The sequence below is a fragment of the Podarcis melisellensis genome (assembly GCF_964234715.1).
Source record: "Podarcis melisellensis genome assembly, chromosome: 4".
In the NCBI taxonomy this organism is placed as follows: Eukaryota; Metazoa; Chordata; class Lepidosauria; order Squamata; family Lacertidae; genus Podarcis; species Podarcis melisellensis.
Window position 1 is genome coordinate 62731259 of NC_138531.1, and position 21013 is coordinate 62752271.

General features: G+C 39.0%; 1 protein-coding gene across 4 annotated transcripts in view; it reads left to right on the top strand.

Annotated features, from left to right (window-relative positions):
* The window catches only part of CADM2 (cell adhesion molecule 2), a 366183-nt gene that overhangs the window by 177285 nt on the left and 167885 nt on the right, over positions 1–21013 (top strand). For 3 of the 4 annotated variants that reach the window (XM_081907886.1, XM_081907888.1, XM_081907889.1), the window contains exon 2: positions 14919–14945. The exons of the other annotated variant lie outside the window; for it this stretch is intronic. In XM_081907886.1, the coding sequence (XP_081764012.1) occupies positions 14919–14945 (27 nt within the window). The remainder of the gene's footprint in view (positions 1–14918; positions 14946–21013) is intronic. 4 annotated transcript variants of the gene reach the window in all.

Sequence of the window (21013 nt, forward strand, 5' to 3'; positions counted from 1 at the left end):
TTGCTTCGCTTTGTTTCTCCATTTTTTGCTGGTGCATGGAAAATAAAAACATAAGCCCTAAATCTGGTGTCCAAGATATGACACGAAGAACAATGTATAGTTTTGAACCCTGAAGGTCGGCAACTGTGATATTATTTATTAGGGAACCTGAACATGAATGATCAGCATAGCAAAAGAGTATAATCCCAGGCAAAGGTGAAAACAACTCATGAAATATTAGATACTGTACACATTGGTAAGTGACAGTTTGCCATAAGAAATAAAGTAGGTTGCCTACTTATAGCAAATGGACTGACACCAAAGCCATAAGAAAATAATATAAAACCTTGAGTTGTCTGTATTGCATATAATACAAAACACCATGTGTCTTGAATACAAAACAGGTTTGCATTGGACTGTACACAAAGTGCCAATATCACCACTATACAGATTTTTTTTGCAGCTATGACCTTGAAAATGCTTAAGTTATTCTATCAGAGAACAGAAGCGACAGGGATTATGTCAACAGCATTAATGCAACACTAAAGACATCATCATTTATTGAACCTACATTCTTTCAAATACTTAGCATCCTGCGGTGATTATTTTAAAAATAGAATGTTTCAGTTCAGTTTTCTGATTTATAGATTGAACTTTGGGGTAAATTAAGCATGCTTGTAGACCATCACTGGCGTACTTATACTGATGATGCTCTGATTTCAGGAGTTAGCATAATCTGAGAAAACTGTTTTGGCTATAAGTTGCCCAACAACCTAAAAATGCAGAAGCTATCAGAATATCAGAAGAAATGCGTATGAGAATATTCAGTGACTGGTTCTAGTATAGATATTGATATAGTAAGACTCAGGCAGGGATGCGGGTGGCGCTGTGGGTTAAACCACAGAGCCTAGGACTTGCCGATCAGAAGGTCGGTGGTTCGAATCCCTGTGACGGGGTGAGCTCCCGTTGCTCGGTCCCTGCTCTTGCCAAACTAGCAGTTTGAAAGCATGTCAAAGTGCAAGTAGATAAATAGGTACCGCTCTGGCGGGAAGGTAAACAGCATTTCCGTGCGCTGCTCTGGTTCACCAGAAGTGGCTTAGTCATGCTGGCCACATGACCCGGAAGCTGTACGCCGCCTCCCTCGACCAGTAAAGTGAGATGAGCACCGCAACCCCAGAGTCGGTCACGACTGGACCTAATGGTCAGGGGTCCCTTTACCTTTACCTAAGACTCAGGCTGGATCTAGGCACATCAAAGAAGTGTTTGAGTTTAAAGTGTTGTAAATGTAAAGAGGGAAAACAGGTAGAGAAAAATGGGACTCCACATCGCCATCTAGTGGCACAATGTTATATCGCACATACAACGCATAAAAATCTTTACCAGTCTAGCTGAGACCTAACATTTAAATCATAACCATGTCTACTCAGAAGTAAGTCCTATTTAATCCAATGGAGTTTACTCCTGGTAAGTGGAGTTAGGATTGTATCTTAAAACTCCAATGGAAAAATGAATGTAAAATTTTTAAACTATTTATAAAACACAGAAAATGTATATAAACTCCCCCTGAGCATCATAGCACATCATCAAGGTCCATCATTCTCAGTGGCATTCGCTATGTGCTTTAAATGTATGCAGTGCCAGGATCTCTGCACCAGTCTTAGGAGGCAGAAATTACTTTCTAAAAGGATGAACAGGCACTTCATAAGCACTCATAACAGAAAACCCTTTGTAAATGTTTGTTTATTTTTCTTAATTTTTGAATTTTCTTGTGTGGTTTTTAAAGGATATATATGGGTTTGTGCTTAGAAACCTTCATGGAAATGAGATACATCCCATCACCAACTAGCCTGACAGGTTTTTGCCTTCAGTGCATCCTGAGCTTAGAACTAGGTTTCAAGTTATGGTTTGGAGGCAAAGTATACTTCACTGAGTTTGGACACCACAATAAACTATGGTTTTCTCAAATCAAGAACTCTCTGTGTGTATGCGTGCACACATATGCATGAGAAGGGGGAAAATTGGTGGGCTTTAGGGTGCATGAACACAAGATTAATTTATTGAATAATTATTTTATCTTTAGTGCTTGCTTTTGTTGTGCAAAAGGTGAATAACATAGCATTGGACACTAAGTCACCCAGTACATTGCTTTTAACAGTCAAGTGCTGTAAAAACGGCTTTGGGTCAGAGAGACCCAGCACCTTGTAGTCTATAATAATGACCAACTAAGTAGCCCTCAGATCCTAATACTTCTGCATCTTAAGGCTGTAAGTTTAGTGGGCAATGTGATATTAGAAGCTTGGGACTCTGCTAGGCCTCAGGCAGCATGGATATTTATTCAGCCACTTAATGAATATATATTAAATTTTCTTAGTGTTGTGAGTTTGCAGGGGCAAGGATCCTCTAAAATTCTAGGTGCCAAGTTACTATTATAATTAATATATATATATTACCCGTGAAAATCTACGAAAGCATATATATATATATATATATATACCACCCTACATCTGTAGATTTTCCCATATCTTATCAAATTAATAAATGTGGAGTTTGATCAATGGATTTAGCAAAGTCTTAAAAAAAAAAAAGGCAAACCAGATTGTTTTAGAGAAGTCCCATCAGAAAACAAAGACAGCTGATAACAGTCATTACCCTGACAAAAAGTAATACATTCAGCCTCAGACATAGAAGGGAGATGGAGTTTCTCCTCCAGCTGTGTGCTAGTTAGTAAAACACAAAAATAGAGTTGTAGGTACCAGGATACCAGGGTGTGATGTCACCACAGGAAGAAATGAGTCCTTTTAAACTGAGGGGTTTTTTTGAGCAAGGGCAGAGGCCGGAACTCCATGCATGCTGGCTAGGAGAAGCTGCACCAAGACCAGAGGGCCATAACTGTTTTTGGACCAAAGTTTGCTGAAGCTATGAGGGGAGCAACGAGAAACACTATTGTGGTGTGATGTTTTGCATTCCATTCAAAACAGGTTTCAGTTATGTGTAAAATAAGCCATATTTCATAGACACTCGTCTCTGTTGTGTCTCATTCCATATATATATATATGAGGCATGCTTGTGATTAATCCAACTGAACATGAGTTGGAGGTCTTTTTAGAGTGCCACAGTTTTGTTTTATTTTGTTGAAATAGAATATTTTTCTCCATCTTAACAAACTCAGTCACATTTTCCTCTCCTGTTGATTAAATTTTTAAAACTGGCCCATGGCAGGAAAGAGTATAACTCTCTGAAGTTGAGTTTGTAGTACATATGTGTGTTTTAGTATGGCACAGTGAGACAGAAAACAGTTTTGCCTTGTTCAAAGATAATCTTCTGTGCTTTTCGATGTTTAATTAAAGGGCTTATAAGAAATGATGATAGGTAAACCTGCAGGTCTTTACTTAAGCAATTTCATCTACTGAAATCCCCATTATTTGATGACAGGGTTTTCCCTTAAGCAATACTTTCATCATCTTTATTTCCTCTTTTCCTTCAACCTACCCTGTCTTTTAATTATCAGAAGGACTATTTCCTTCCTTTCAGGAATGTGAGGAAATCTAATTAGAAATGATAGTTTACAATAGTTGGTTGTCAGCACTCATTGATGCGCAAATCTCTGTCTTCATAGTCTGTTCCTTTTTCCCTTAAAGAATAATCAAAGCTGTAATTTGTTGAAATGATAATTAGAGAATATATTTTCATTTTAGACTCTTAATTGCATGTGTAAATGTGCATATGTATGCCGGTGAAAATAATAAAATGAAATCCAGAGTGAATTATTATAAAATGTACCATCAGCTCTTTTGATGGACCATCAAATTCTGCAATACCACATTTGTTCCATTCTTGCCCGAAATATTCTTAGTAGAATTTTGTAGAAAGCATAATCTGTAACAGAATCCTGGTGCAGAGCCTGGAATTAACTGCATGTTGACGAAAACAACACTTTGTGCTTCATACAAGTCGCATAGTCTCAGATTCACGTTAAAGAACCAAGTACTTGCTTTGAATAGTACACTAAAAGTGCAGTCCTATAGAAAGTAGGGGTGTGAATTGGATTTAGATGAATCTTGAGGCAAAATGGAATGGCTCAAAGGCATTTTGGATTTGTCAGAGGTGGTGGAAATTATGCAAGGCAGCATAAGTTGGAGCAGGGGCCCCAGAAGAACTTTCTGACACCTCAGCAAGCCTCATATCAAAATAATACTGGAGACACATCTGCTGAAAGCAAAAATAATGTCTCTATGTTTACTGTATTTCATAACCCTAGTTATGAAATGATGGAGAAGGTAGAACAAACACCAGAACAGGTAGGGGTCATGGAGGTAGAGCTTCATTGTGATGGACCTGTATAGCTTGTAATCAGTGTTTTTAGGGAAAGAGCAGCTTTGCAAGAGCAAACATAAAGTCCTGGTAGTTCAAACCAAATGCTCACCTTGTCCAGTTTCCTGTTCTCATAGTGAACAACCAGATGGCTGTTGGAAACCTAAAGCTGAACATGAACATGAACAGAATATTTCGGGTCTTCAATTCAGGGAAGCTTAAGAGATGAAACCAGGATGGATAAGAGAGTGGGGAAACTGATGGGTTTAGAATCAGAAGGAATTGTTTTTATTTGGAAAGCAAATATATTTTAGTTCAGACTATTTGCCCACAAAATACTTGAGTGCGTCCATTTTCACTCAACCCAAAAGTGTAACAGCTGCCCTTGAAGGAAAATCATTGCAACTATTTTTCTTAAATTTGGTAGGATTTTTCTTATCAAAAGGAACAAGCTTACCTGCAAAATTCCTCCAATTCTGCCCTCAATTTTTAGAAGTGACCAGCAAAAAAAACCCTGGGCCTCTTATTCTGCCAATTGCCAGGCTTTCTCCACTTTGGAGGAGCTAGTCTGTAAATTTAATCCACTTACGTCTGACTTTAATTTCCCAATAGAGAATAGAGGTAGGATAAAACAAAGACTTGGATACATGTGCAAAATTCTGCAGCCTGCAGATTCTTCTAAGCTGAATTAGGTTGTTTTATGAAGCATAAAAATTGGGGTCTTATTGTCTGTGCACACCATTAATTGAAGGGATTTTTTTTTTTTTAAAAAAAAGATGAAGTTACCACTACTCACTCTCAGGGCTAAGATATCTAAGCAGAGGAAGAACTTTGATACCTATTATTTACTTACAAATGGCTGTGTGTAAGTATAAGTGGGCTCGAGCTTGGGTGCTTGTTTTGTGTAAGAAGAAACTGAAGCAGAATGTCCATGAACAATGTTTTCCCAGTTGCATGGAGAAGGGCCTGCATGAAATGTTTGACCATTCTCCATTTACAAGAGAGTAGCACATACATAATACTATTTAATTAGATTTTACTTTTAGCTAACACCTGTCATATTTAGCTCTTGTGCAGAAAGTCCTTTCCAGCAGAAATTAATGACTTTTGATAAGTCATTGGCCAACCACAAGTCATTGTCATTGGCCATAAGTTATGGCCAATGGTTGTACTGTATCAGCAGCACCTTAGATTTGCTTGGGATTCTGTCACTGAAAATTGTTTTCTTTAAAGTGCATAAATTGTGCTTTATATATTGTTCGTCATTTTTGTGTGGCAAACCTAATAATATGATTAGAATTGTTCAATAATCTTCTGTCTCTGGGCTTCATTCATTTCTGATTCATTGTGCCTATTATTAAACCCAGCTGTTGATGTTTTTGAATAAACATATTTCTGAATTACTTCTACATTGTGTTCCTTTAATAACTCCACTTCCGAATTATCCTGGGTTGCTCCCAATGTACTTTTAGATAATTAAAGCCTCTCTTTATGTCTATCCAAGTTGTCTTTTTTATTTCCCAGAACACAAGGATGTGATTTCATTTATGTTGCTCTTGGGGTCTAAAGTTGATAATCATTTTTCAACATCTGCCCTAATCAGTGTCTTCTGCTATAGATGCTACACATCCTTTTTCCCTTGACTTATTTCATTAACATTCAAATTCTCAGTCATGTGTTATCTTCCTCTTCCATGGGTTATCCCCTGCTGGATTCTTATACAGTGTGCACATTTGCTTTCAATTTGTCTTAATTTCTCCGGCACACAGTAACAATTTTCACCTTCATGACTTGTTTACAATTATCATTTGCATAAGAATGTGTCCATAACAAAGCTAAATATACTCTGAAATTTTAAATGAATCTTTGCTAACTTAACAACAAGTACACAAAGTATTTGGCACCGTGCAACACACAGTTTATTCAGATGATATTTCAGGTCTTCAATTCAAGAGTCATTTTCTCTCCCAATCCCTTTATCATAGGTTGGGCAGAAAAATCTAATAAGAATTACCCTGTTGGGTTGCATTCTGCTCCAGTGAAGGATACCAGTGGATCTTTAAAATGTATGTGCAGTCATCCATTATATACTTTACTATCACCTTAACTTATGCTTTGCTTTGAACTTTTTTCAATGCTACGTATTCATTGTTTAGTCAGGAGTAACTATTACATGGAGGGACGTGGGTGGTGCTGTGGGTTAAACCACAGAGCCTAGGGCTTACTGATCAGAAGGTCAGTGGTTTGAATCCCTGCGACAGGGTGAGCTTCCATTGCTCTGTCCCAGCTCCTGCCAACCTAGCAGTTCGAAAGCACGTCAAAGTGCAAGTAGATAAATAGGTACCCCTCCGGCAGGAAGGTAAATGGCATTTCCGTGCGCTGCTCTGGTTCGCCAGAAGCGGCTTAGCCATACTGGCCACATGACCCAGAAGCTGTATGCCGGCTCCCTTGGCCAATAAAGCGAGATGAGCGCCGCAACCCCAGAGTCGTCCACGACTGGACCTAATGGTCGGGGGTCCCTTTACCTTTAACTATTTCATAGCAGCAGTTAGTAGCAGCCAGTGTTGTGGGACAGAGCTACCCTTCTGACACTAGCATGACTACAGCTTGCTTAGATGGCATTGGGATAGGGTGAAAGCCATGATGGCACATGGTTCCCCCAATTTATCATCACAGCTGTGATTTAAGGTAGGTTAGACAGAAAGGTAGTGATTAGCCCAAGGTCACAAAGTATAGTTCTTTGCCAAAATGCTAATTTGAACCCAAGTCTTCTTGTTCCAAGTCTGAAACACTATTCACTACAACATCCTTACATTATTTGGCATAGCTTTGAATAGCTGGTGTATTAAAAAAACAGTTTCGGAATGATACAGTATATTATATTACATTTGCGGATTGTGTTGTTGTTGCTGCTGCTGTTGAATAATATACTAGGCCTTTCTCCGTGCATTTCTTCTCAAGTACTTCATTCGATTACTTGGTAACATACAATGCCAAGTCTATTGTCAGATTTTATTTTGTTTTATTTGTACTTCACTTCAGAATACTGTATGAGAACCAGTCTTTTACTTTTATTCAGCCTTTAATTTGACTGAATTTTAAGATATCTTTTCAGCTGAGCCTGACTGGAAAATTATGTAACTCATTTGAATAAGCAAATTGACATAAAAAAGAGCTACGTTTATGACTTACGGTGGCTTTCAGTCTGCACACTAAGGCTTTCAAAGGGAATAGGCTACTTGGATTGGCATCTGCAGTCTCATGAATTATTTAGTTAGCATTGCATAAGCATCCATTTGAAAAAGTGGATGAGGAGGTTTTGAGGATGAAAATTACGTTGTACTTTCATATTTGTGTTGCCTAACACTATTTAGGCTAAGTCTGCCTATGAAGACTTGTCTCTTCTCTAAGGGCTTCTGTTAAACATACATGCATTTAATAAAAAGGGACTTGCTTGTTCAGTGTCCCTCCCTTTCCCCCAGTTTTTGGCTTGCTTCCTACAAAAAGGAACAGAACCGCATATTTATATACACTCCCAATGTAAAACATGGGTATGGCGAGCATGTTGGTATAATTTAATGTACTACCCCAAGATAGCAACAATTGCATCTGGTTAAATACCACAGAGCATATGTTCACAGCTGCAGATTGCTGCAAATAGCTGTGTTTTGGCCTCACTCCCACATTCACGTTTCTCCTTGAATTTTGCCCTTTATATATTATTATTATTTTCAAATCACATTCTGTGTCTGATATACAAGCAACAGGATGGCATTTTGGAATGATACTTCTGTCTAAAATAATGAGCTAAGTTAAATAGCACCTATTAATATTTCCATTGTGTGTTCTTTTGTAATGGAGTTTGATGTTTCTGTGTGGTTTAGTTTACTTCAAATCATTTTCATGGTTAGAAGAATGGGGAAATGCCACATCCTGTCAGAGTTGCCAAGAAACAAGTTAGAGCTGTCAACAGTAATTCATTCATCTGCATTTTTAAGCAAGTCTTCAGCGTTTCTCTCCACCCTTAAATGAATGAATAGCTGCTGTTGTGCTGTGGGAGAGTTGATTCAGTCCTCTATTGTGAATGCCATACAAGAAAAGAGAAAATAACATTTACACAGGGAGTTTAAGATATTATGAAGGTTTTGACTACGCATTGAATGTTTTGCTTTATAACTAGAAATGATTTAGCTTTTTAAAATGAAATCACTACTACTATAAAAGATGGATTTCAATTATATATATATATATTTCCCAAAACATGACTCCCTTTGCAGTCATGCAACCTCCAACATACACAGACTTTGTGTGCATTGAAGGACTTCCATATTCACTACACAGTCAACTCTGTATAACTCAATTATTTCAAATCACGTGCAACTTTCTTTGGGGGAAAAGAAAAGGAAAGCAGTCAAGTGAGTTAAAAACAACAACAGTCTAGTGAATTAGAAAGTGAACCAAGGCCTGCTTTTGTATTCTAAAGATAAATGGCAAAACATTGCAAATAGAACTAGTGCACTTGGCAGTGAGACCAACTTAAAGTAAATCAAAAACTGACAAAAAGATTGTGGAATACAATTCTAATTAGTTTGCAGGGAGGGGTGATCTGATAAATTGCAATAAGGATGTATGAAAATTCAGAGGAAGGTTGGAGGGAAATGTAAAGTGAAAGCATTGTGTTGCATAAAATAAAACACACTGTAAAATGGTCTGCAAATATCCATGCATGCCTACTCAGTAGTACATCCAATTGCATTTAACAGGCTTGCACTCCAGGTAAATGGGAATCAGATAGCAGCTTCAAGGATGTAGAAAGGCTGCTTGGATGAGTTAAACCAACCACCTGTCTCCTTGATCCTTGCCCTTCCTGGCTCATAAAAGCGAGATGGGCTCCGTGGGGTGGTGAATGCTTCTCTTTGTAAGGGAGCCTTCCCAAACCCACTGAAATAGGTGGTTATTAAACTGCTTCTTAAAAAACCATCTTTGGACTCGGCCAATATGGCCAACGATTGCCCAGTCTCAAATCTTCCATTCTTGGGCAAGGTGATTGAGTGGGTGGTCCCTGAACAACTCCAAGTATGCCTGGAGGATGCAGACCATTTGGATCCCTCCCAAGCGGGATTCAGGCCTCATCATGGGACTGAAACTGCCTTGGTTGCGCTGGTCGATGATCTCCAGCGGACTAGAGACAAAGGTGAAGGCTATTTCCTAGTTCCGCTGCATCTCTCAGAGGCCTTTGATACCATCAACCATAACATCCTTCTGGACTGTCTAGAGGAGTTGGGAGCTGGGGGGCACTGTTATACAGTGGTTCCACTCCTTCCTCCTGGACCATGTCCAGAAAGTGGTGTTGGGGGACGAGTGTTCGGACCCCTGGGCTCTCACTTGTGGGGTGCCTTGGGGCTCTGTCCTCTCCCCCATGCTTTTGAACATGAAGCTGCTGGGAAAGATAATCAAGGGGTTTGGACTGGGTGTTCATCAGTTTGCAGATGATACTCAGCTCAACCTCTTCTTCAAATCAGAACCAGTGAGGGTGGTGAAGGTCCTGTGTGAGTATGTGAGTGTCATAGTATATGAGTGATAGACTAATGAAAGCAATGTCTTAAAACAGTACTGTTAAACAGCCCCAGTACACTATTGCAAAATGTTAAAATTCAGAGTTAAAAGTTAGTGACATTGGTGGTGATGGAATTGCTGCCATGTTTGACTGGATAATATTTGACTGGATAACTAAATCAGGAAAATAGCATAATTATGTACATTTCTACTCAAAAATAAGCTGAGCTGAGTTCAGTGAGGCTTGCTCCCAGGTAATACTCAGAGATATGAGTAGAATAATTCCACTGTTGAATGCAATTTGTCAGGACAGAACAAAGTAATTCTGCTTATTCTTATATATGCATCAGACTATATGCAAGTCTGAATAATGTGTTGCATGTTTGCAGCCTTAAATGGATTGCCTGACACTGAGATTGCAATACTTTTTTAGTGACGGACCTCAGGTCCATTACTGAAAGAAAAAAAGATTTCTTATTTACAGACATTTCCCATTTATAACATTTAAATGTGTTTCAAACATTTTATCATTATATTTGTTATGATGAGTAAGATCTGAATCAAAATCTGAATCAAATGAAGAATGATATCTAAATGTTTCAAATAAACAAATTAATTCTAAACAGTTTAAGAATACCGAGAACCTGTTTATGAAAGGTATATATTTCCTCTGATTTGCATTGCTATCTAGCCACTTAAAGTTCTCATTCTCTCTTGGGTAGTCCAACAAATTCAGATAGTCTCCTTTAAATAAATCACAGAATTTTAGAGTTGGAAGGTACTTCAAGGGTCATCTATTCCAACTCCCTGCAATGCAGAAATCTCAACTAAAGCAACCATGACAGATTGCCATCCAAGACATCCAATTCATGCTAGCATATATATGTCAACTTTTCTCCAAGGATTTCAAGGTGGCACACATGCTACCTCCCCTGTGAGGTAATTAGGTTGAGAGATAGTGACTCGCCCAACATCACCCAACGAGCTTCATGGCTGAATGGGGATTTGAACCCTTGTCTCACAGGTTGTTGTCCGCCATTCTAACCACTACACCACAGTAAAAGCTTGCACATTGCAATGGCTATAAGAGCACAACATGGTAAATAAATATGGATGAGAATATGAGCTTCAAGAGTGAAGAGAAGGAAAATAAACTCCCATTTTGAGACTCCTGTTCTTTTGTCATCCTCACAGGTATGGCAGTTTTCTACACAAATATAGCATAATTCTAGTTTATATAGATATTGGAAGACATAAGGGTGGAGACATATTTGAAGAGTATTCAAAATTTAGCATCCTCCAGTCATCAAATGTGTTATACAGCAAGAAATTTCTTCTGCCTCCCATCTAATTAATATATTAGTAATTCGTAGCAATTTCAGTAACACAGTAATTCATACCTGTACACCTATGGCATCAACCTGAAAATTAGATGATTTCATATTTACAAAACTGTAATGGATACCATAACATCTGCACACAGCAGAAAAAGTTCATTGCACAAACAGGATTCTAAGAAGGCTAATGGGAAACATATTTTTTCTTTCTTTTTTAACAGTGGAAAAAAGGTTTCTAAATGTTTACAGTGAAAATGTCTCCTTGTTTACACATCGTATGGGTGGAGGCCTGATGTAAATCAGCAATTTCTGCAGCAAAAAACAAAAATTTTTAATTACCATTTCTAGCTAATTAGATTGCTTTGTGAATTTTGACAGTTGAATTGCAGTTTGACCAGCCCATCAATTGAAACATTTGCAAGTATTGCACATGACATTTATATGGCAGAGATGACAGTAATGTTCACTTAGACTGAATATGCAGAGAATTATAATTGAGCTAACAAGCCTTGTTACCTGGCCTAATTCCAGTTATATTTGCAATCTTTCTTTTGTGTTTCCTTTATTCATGGATAATGTCCGACATTCAGATCAAGCGTTTCCAAAGCTTTATATTTTATCCTCTTCTTTTGGACACAAACATATACTCTGCATGTCATGACACAATTCACCAGGCATGACATTATGTTGACATTATCATAAAATGGCAGAATCCTATGCTGAACGTGCATTCAGGTTTCACAAACAGAGGATTGTACTAAAGCACCACCCTTGCACTTGCAATTATGTGGAAGGGTTAGCCTAGAAGCAAGATGTATAGTGAAGCTGCAATCCCATGTTCCTTCACCTGGGAGTAAGTCTCATTGAACTCAATGGAGCTAACTTCTGAGTAAAGGATTATGGTATGAAAGGTTTGCAATCAAAGAGCTCTGAAAGGGTCTTCTGTTGCTGCAGTGTTCATACTTTAGTAGTATTTCAATACTAAAACACAGTTTAAATATACAGTAGTACTTCTGTTTCCTCCATGTTACAGGAATGCATAGCTGCACTTTGAAAGCAAGCGACTTGTAATCCTGATTTTCCTGTAGAACCACTAATACTGTGACAAAAAAATCCTGTATTTCTAAACACTGTCTATCAATTAATGAAAGTAGAAATAGCAGTCGAAAATAATCAGAGAATTAAAAAAATAAAAATAAAATTCCACCCAAGAAATTCTCATGAGTTTGTTTGTTTTTATATAATTGCCTTACTTTTGTGTTGGCTGAGTGATGTTTGTGAATGTCATTTCATTCTATATAGTCTCACCAGTGGTGCACAGTCTTCACTCTTTCCAGATATGAGCATTTCAGTCAAAGCTCCAGGGAATAAATAAGGTGGTGTTCAATGGAATTCTTAGGCTAGCTCAGGGATTAGTCCTAGCACAGGGGGATATATCTGCACCTGTGCACCACACCATCCCATAATCTGCTCTGGAGAGTTGAGGGAAGCCCCAGAACAGATTTAGAGGATGTGTAGAGAAAGGAGAAGGGCAGAATCTTCAATTGTAAGGAGAAATACTTGCAGTTGATGGAGTGATCACCTTAGTGTTATGCTGAATACAACCCATAATGAGATAAAACCTCCCAAGGGACCTTTTCAGATCAAGAACAGTGGGCATCCAGGAAAGCTGCAGAGTGCTACGGAAATGCTTACTAGAAAGAAAACACATACATCATACTTGGCCTCCCCACAACAATAAGATTAGCTCAAAACCCCAAATCTGCCTAATTTCTAATGACATTTCATGCCCTAATAATGGAGCAGAAAAATGGAAGCCTCTTTTGCAGAGAAATAAAACATTTGAGATAGTAGAGGACAGATTTAGCACAACATCTGCCATTAACACGTAAGTGCCCTCATTCAGTGCTACTCAAATTGGTGGTCCGTGGACTGGTGCCAGTCCACAAACCATTGGCTGCCGGTCTGTGGTGACTCTACTACACTCCAGGTTAGGTGGGATGCTTCAGGGACCAAAAATGATACCAGTCCCTGACACATTGTGGGGTGGGAATTGCTATCCAGCACATAAGATGGTTTGATAAGCACTGCCCTAGTTGAAACTCCTAAACTAGATTGATTTATTTCATTTTGTGCAGTGCAGTCCACATACAAGCTGGAAGCGCATTGCACCCGGCAGCACAATCCCGGTGGGGTGCTATCACAGCTGCCCCCCGCCCCGCCCATGCTGGAGGCCACACCCCCTCAGGTGGCGTGCCACACCCCCAGGACGCACGCCAGCCCCACAAATGCCTGCTCTCCGCCCTCCAGTGCCGGAGCATGAAGCTTGTCCACTGGGTGCATGTGAGAGAGTTGTTTTAGAGAATTTAAAAGACCTACAGTGGTACCTCGGGTTACAGACGCTTCAGGTTACAGACTCCACTAACCCAGAAATAGTACCTTGGGTTAAGAACTTTGCTTCAGGATGAGAACAGAAATCGTGTGGGGCCAGTGCAGCAGCAGCAGGAGGCCCCATTAGCTAAAGTAGTACCTCAGGTTAAGAACAGTTTCAGGTTAAGAATGGACCTCTAGAATGAATTAAGTTCTTAATCCAAGGTACCACTGTACTGAGTATTTTTTATTTTATTTTATTTTATTGCCCTTTTCCCATAATGTCTGTGTATATGACTTGTGTGGCCCACCTTTCCAGAAAAAAGCTCATTAGTCAAACCTACCATAGCTAACTCCTAAATAAAAGCAATCTATGACTTAAATCACCACCAAAAATAATCTTATTTAAATATGGATGGGTTTTAGGGTTTCTTGTCCTCTGACATGCATTGTGATTGCCCTTGCACCAGATCATATGACAAACATGGCTGATCAGATTCAACTTGGGGGAAGCAATATAGCTGAAAGTGTCTATGTTCTTTCTCAACCCTTTGTAAACTAAAAGACTTGAATAACTGTGATTTGAAGAATGAAAGGTATATTTTATGGATGTCAGCAGGTGGTCTCATAAATCCTACCTAAATACTGTTCTACAAGGGTATTTCTAGGTACTTAATGGACTAGGGGGACAGGCCTATTACAGAAATTTGGAAAATTAAGATAGTGGGTGGCTAAAGTTTTCCCAGCACTGCATTTTGTAATGTGCCCAGGCACCCAGGAGCAAAGGATTTCTTCTTTTTTAAATACCCTTTAAAAAAAATATGGAGGAGAAGAAAATCTAGGGCCCAGTTCAAATAACCCGGAACTTGGACCATTGGGCCAGTTCCTAACAAATTGCCTGGAGTTCTATCATGTATATAATATGCACACTTTGTTATTATTTTTTCTTAATAATTAAATGAAAGGAATAAAACATTTGTTAAAGTAACCATTTGATTCTGATCAATATAAAAGTTCTATTGATGTACTACAGATCTTTGCATCCTTAGATGTATTTTTATTTTATTTTTTGTTTTACAAATTGTTTTGACAGTATAATTTGTGGCTAATAGTAAATGCCTTTGCCATTATCTATTTTCAAACAACTGGCGTCGACAAGCATTTCAAAATACTGAATTTGTTTGTCTTGGCAGGCTATAGGTCAGGAAAAATCATACCAGCTGATCTAAATAGGTAGACCAGATACTTGAATTTGGGTTTTGTTACGCTCGACTCAGTAGTGAAACTTTCTTTGTATTCTCAGTCAGAGCTTCTGACTAACCTATCTGTTCTCTTCTCCTCTTGCAATCTTTTCCTTGGTCCCAGTGGCTGCTACAAAGAGCAAAGCTAAAGGTGAGTTTTCACTTTCATTCTTGATTTACGCTGCATGGCTTTGCAGTACACATCCCACTGTGATTGCAATTAATTATGCAGATTAGATAGATCTGCATATATTTATTGAATTTGCATGCTTTGCTTGCAAAACTGAAGATGGGTATTTTTCATCATTTTGAAATTGAGCTATATAATTATTCACCGTGTCTTTATCTGAAAATAATTCAAAGTTCTCGTGAATTTCTGAACGACAAATCCTATCTCAAAGTATAAAACTTCTTCTGTTTGTAAGAGATTGCTGCCAAGTTAGAATAATTAGATTGCAAAAAGAGCCCCAGTTCATGGTATCTATCTTATTTGTATTATCATGCAGTTTCTGAGCTGTTCGGTTTTTAACATCAATCAGACAGGACTGCTCTGTTTGTCGAAGGCTTATTTAAAAAAAAAAAAAATCAAATAAATAAATCTGGATATCATCTGCATAAAAATGACACTGTGGATAATAATGGGGGGAAATGAAAGCCAGTAAAATTGTAGAAAGGATTGAAAAGCGTGAACCTAACACAAAAACTATGGCAAGCACCATTATTTCCAGGAATAATATGAAATAATCTTATAATATAATTCACTTGTGGTAGTGAGAATTTTCCATAAACAAAGCTTCTATCATCCTGATGGGGGTGGGGAGGGAGAAAAGGGAAGAACACTCTATAAGGGAGTGAGGGAGAGATGTGTGTTTTTTGTAATAAAGGGGATTCTCCCTCGATCAGACATGACAGCAGCCCATTTATGTGGCTAAAATGGTATTCTTGCACTACATCCAGATATTCAGTGACATCAGATGGGGACAGGCCATCCCTGCATACAAGCCTCAGATTGGGGGTGGAATTATGAAGTTTAGCTCACAGCTTTGCAGGAAATTGGCAAACAAGCTTAGAGGAAAATATTATTTTTCCTAACTTTGCAGAGTTTTTAATTCAAGAAATTAAGACTTTAATCTTGTACCCACCTACTTCTAAGTAGACATGTATAGTATTGTGCTGTTAATGTAAATTCAGTGAAATCAATAGAGTATTAGATGGCTTGTTAATCATTACTAAAAGATCCAGCAACAAACTATGAACCTCACTACTTGACTAATGCAGGTGAAAAGATTTAATATAAGTACCTGCATTTCTCAACGTACATTATTGCTAACATTCCCTACTTGGACTGCTTATACTTCATTAGATAATTCTGAATGGAGAAATAAACCAGGGCTTTTTACAGTATTGATGATTTCAGCAGCATAGTTATTTTCCCTTTCTAGAAATTATTAGATGGTATGCTTGGGAATGATTGTGATAGGGAGCAGTAACTGTGTTACAGGAAACCTAGTGGAAGGGCTATACAGAACTGCATCTTATTTTTTATTTCTATTGTGGCAACATAGCACACAATAGTCTATTTAATTGTTACTTGCTTTTAGAGTTGGATGGATCTCTCTATTTCTAGACCATGTCAGTTTTGCATGCTTATTCATAAGTGTGTTCCATCCAGTTTCTAACTTGATCTGCATTTTTTAAAAACAACAACAACAACAAAACCCACACACACTGAGTTTGCATCCGGTTTCTATCTTGATCTGCATTTTTTAAAAAACAAAACACTGAGTTTGCAAATAAGAAATATCCCAGGCACCCATACCCATCAAACACATTGTTTTTATAGCATCACGGCTGGTTTAAGCCACTGTTGGGCAAAAATTAGCTGTTTCTTTACAAATTACTTGCTTGATTCTACATGTGTAATGTGTACCTGTTTTCTGACAGGAGATGTGCACCTCAGGATTTTTTTCTGTCTTTAGCCGTATGGTTTTCCTTCTCCCCATTGTCAACAGTGAAAGTGTGCCTTAGAATGCTTGGGCAAACTGTGGTACTGGACAGGCTAGTATGGTCCTGTTAACTGCATAAAGATTGCAGCAGGGTCTTCAGTCTCCAGGAGCTGCTTACATGATGATCCTAACCAAACTTATTCTGAACAAATTCTTCCTGGGCTGGATGGGATGGATACTTTTTGCCCATCCCTAATGAATCAACAACTTTCATTGTCACTGGCCATATTGGCTGGGTTTGATGAGAGCTGTAATCCATCTAGAGAGCATGTTAAAATATATGTGTCTGAACCCACATGTGTGCCCAGTACTCTTTTTATTCTTTGTCTCCATACACATGCTTCCCAGAGGTTTAGGATCTTTTGCTAGAGTTATGGCATGCATTCCTTATGAACATGTGTTTACCCTTTATAGCCACAAGTAGTTCTCATAGAAAAGAAATATTGGTTTATTACATGAAATGAAAGTGACAGAATACAGTATATAAATTAAGCAGGCAGCAACTACACATACACCTTGATCTTGTGACATAGTATTTATGCAAACCTTTACTCATGCCACAATCTACAGTAATAGAAACCATAGAGAAAGTTCAGATTGACACACACTTATTCATTAACACCTTTTGGGGAAAGTCTGAATAGCCCTGGGAGATTATGGTACATTCAAAACCTGGGGAGTCGGGCCTAGCATACACATGAAGTCTCAGGGAAATTTCTCTGCCTTGCCCATGAGGGACTGGTAATTTGTGAGACCATCCTCAAAGAGACTGGTTTAGGAAGCTTCATTTACCCAGTGGTAAATGCACAAACAGCTTGCTGTCTGAGTAAGGTACTTAGAGTCGTCTTACCCATAGGTGCTAGGGTTGCGGGGCACTCGGGTATTGGGCTCTCAGGGGTGCCAGGCTGAGAGTCCGGGGCCCGAGAGTTGAGTTCCGGGGAAGAGCCCGCCCGCTCGTCGGTCAGAGCGCCGCAGCGGGCTCTTCTGCTGCAGGCGGCTCTGTGCCGTGAGTTCGGAGGCGACCAAGCCAGCAAGATGCTGATGCGGCCAACCGGCCCCACCCTCCTGTGCGCCTGGGACTGGGCAACCTGGGGGGAGGGGCGTGCCAGGTGGATCTTTGCACCCAGCACCGCATATGCTTAAAACAGCCCTGAAGGTACTCACTGTCTAGGTAAGCTTCATCAAGCTTCTTTGAGCTGGTCTGTTGTGATTGGGAACTGAAGAAAGCTTACACCTGAAGTAGCATAGAAACAGCATAAAAAGATGCCTTCCTACATCTTAACCATCTAGCTTATCCATCTATATCAATATGGTGGAGCTAAAGGCTCTCTAGGATTCCAGACAAAGTTCTTTCCCATACCTACCTGGAGATTGAACCTTAAACCTATGCAAATAATATGCTCTACTACTAAGCTGCAACCCTTCCTCTAAACTTCCCAATGTTCAGCACTTTTGGAGAGAACTCTGGCATTGGTTGGAGGCTTCCTTGCTCTTCCCTGTGTGAGATACATTTGGAGATCACACAGCTATGTCTCTGAGGCGATAGAAAGTGCCTTTAATTTTAGTAAGTTCCAGAACTTTACAGTAAAGTTACAGAACTCTTAAAGAATTGTATTAACACCACTGCAAGTTGTGTGCTTATAAACTCCCAAATTCACCTCCAAACTCTCCCACCCGCCCGTCTTTTTTTGGGGGGGGCAGGGAGAACAACAAGGTGGAAGACCTACTCCATGTTTACCAAAAGCATACAGTAGCAGAATGAAACAAAAGGTCATAGCAGGATACAAGAAGACTGTGGTTACAATTGCAATAACATAACCTGTAAAAAAACAACCACATAAAAAAAAAAATCTTGCTTAGACCCAAGTTCATAGCTCTGAATCAATAAATGCTATTAAATCTGAGGAAAATCTTAGACATCTCTTGAACTCTACAGTTTTCAGAAAACTTTTGAAATGCTTTGCTTTAGCAGCTCCCTGTGTGTCAGAGAATGGATTTGTCATAATGCTTGTATGAATCCTAAGTAACACTCCTCACTGCTCTTCATTCTTTTCAAGTACTTTGTAGTAGCTGTTTCCAATGATGATAAGTAAGAGAAACATTCCAAATCTTAAATGTTCCAGTTAATAAAAGTATGGAGTAAAATGTATACTCTAGTTATGTATTTATTGTTATAGTGTTGCTATAGCAAATGCAATCATTTATGTGGAGCTAAGAGACTACCTTGTTCCTTAGTGCCACCACCCTTGATGCGCTATTAATGTGTGATTGTGCACTCATTCTTCCATACAGTGCATTAAAAATCTTGAGAAATTATTGGGGAAAAGTGCTGTAGACATGGGGAAAGGGAGGAAAGGTGTAACTTAGATGAATAGAATACAATAGGGGCTTCTGATAGACACACCAAAACATGCACCCATATTTCAGAAGAGCAGGTCTGATAACAGTTTAGCTCATGCAACAGAAGAATGGAAATCTTAGATAACAGGGCCAGTGTTTTATACTGCCTTTAGAATGTTGGATTAGACCTGGGGAAAGCTGCATTCAAATATGTATTGAGGCGCCAAACCCACTAGGTAGCTTTGGACATTTAACTATCTATCAGCCTGCCTAACAAGGTTATTGTGAAGATAAAAATGCAAGTTGGGATAGGAAACACCATGCCACGCAAAGCTTCTTGGAGGAATGGTGAGGTAGAAGTATTATAAATTCAGTTTTTCAGCTGAAGTACTAGAATGATGTGAAGCTTCTTGTAACTAAGCTAAGATCAGTGGGAAGCTAATTCTTGGATACAGTTCTTAGGCTGGTGTTAATATTTCCCTGTCTCTATGTGAGAAAATCTTCCTGGCACAATCCCATTTACTCACAGTGACTCTGATTGATGGTAAATACACTCCATAATTTCTTATTGCTGTCCATATGCTATATCTATTTATCTATACAGCCTCCCATTGGCTTATATTGTGTTTCTTGTATTGCCGCTGAGAATATTATAAGTTTAACACCTTTTCATTTGGCAAATATCCTTGCTCTTCATGTGTCTCATCTAATAATCATGATTATTTCTACGTGTATCCATTCACCATTTAGCAGATTGTATATCAGACGGTATACTGAGTGGTTTTACTCATTTTCAATTTAGATGTCTTTCCTTTCAACTGTGCCTATCAATTTTTGTAAAGATAGAAACTTTGCTTTTAGTGCCACCATCCAGCTGGCTTTTATAAATAATAATAATAAAGCCATGGGCACCTCATCTTTGTTCCCAGTGGTACCCCACTGACCTCTTTCAAACTTGAAAAGCTTCTTTCAACTGCTGTGCTTTTTATGCACATCACACTGGCAGTCTTAGCCTACTGGGTCCCTTTTCATCTGGTTCCCTCACCCCCTCCAACTTAAAAATTAATTATTAAAATTCGTCAGATTGGCACGCCACACTGCCAATGTAAGCAATATTATGCCTTACTTTTGTTTGGTTCAGAGTTGGCACGCTGGCTCAGCATTTCCTGATAATTGTGCAATATTAGCTTTTCTGAATAAGCTTTTTATGAGAATATTTTGTTCAACTTTGTATTTCTTTTTTAAAATCTTTTTAAAAAGAAATACAAAGTTGAACAAAATATTCTCATAAAAATGCCAAACCTGATGGTCCCCTTCAGTCATTCCACATCACATGGAAGTGCTCCTAAGAAGACTCTAGTTATTATCCCTCCCACTACCTCGCATCCTAAGTGAGTTGTCAGAACTTCATCAAACTGCCACCACATACTGCAAGGTCCCCAGGTCATGGGTCATGATAACGACCTTTCAATCTGGTAGAGTTCCTTAGGAATCAGTCTTGAGAGACCAATATTATTCCATATTTCATTCAGAGTTTTAGAGAAGGGAAGTGACAGGAGCGAGCCAGCTGTAAATCACACTGTGCACTCTTTGCTCTTTGTTAGCTAGTTTGCTCTTTATTAGTAAGAACAGCATCCACACAGACTTGGTGGAGTGTCAGGTCTAATGAGCACAGGAACCTATCCCTGATAGGTCTTGCCCCATGGATCAGTTGCCTAGACTAAAGCCTCTCAACTCCCCACAGCTGTCTATGTCTCCTCCTCTCCAGGGCTTTCCCCCAAGCAACTGGTGCCTGTGTGCCTGTCTTTGCTTCTCCCGCTTCATATCTCTTCTGGTCTGGGCAGTCCAGGGGGAAGGGAGCTTGTTTGCCACA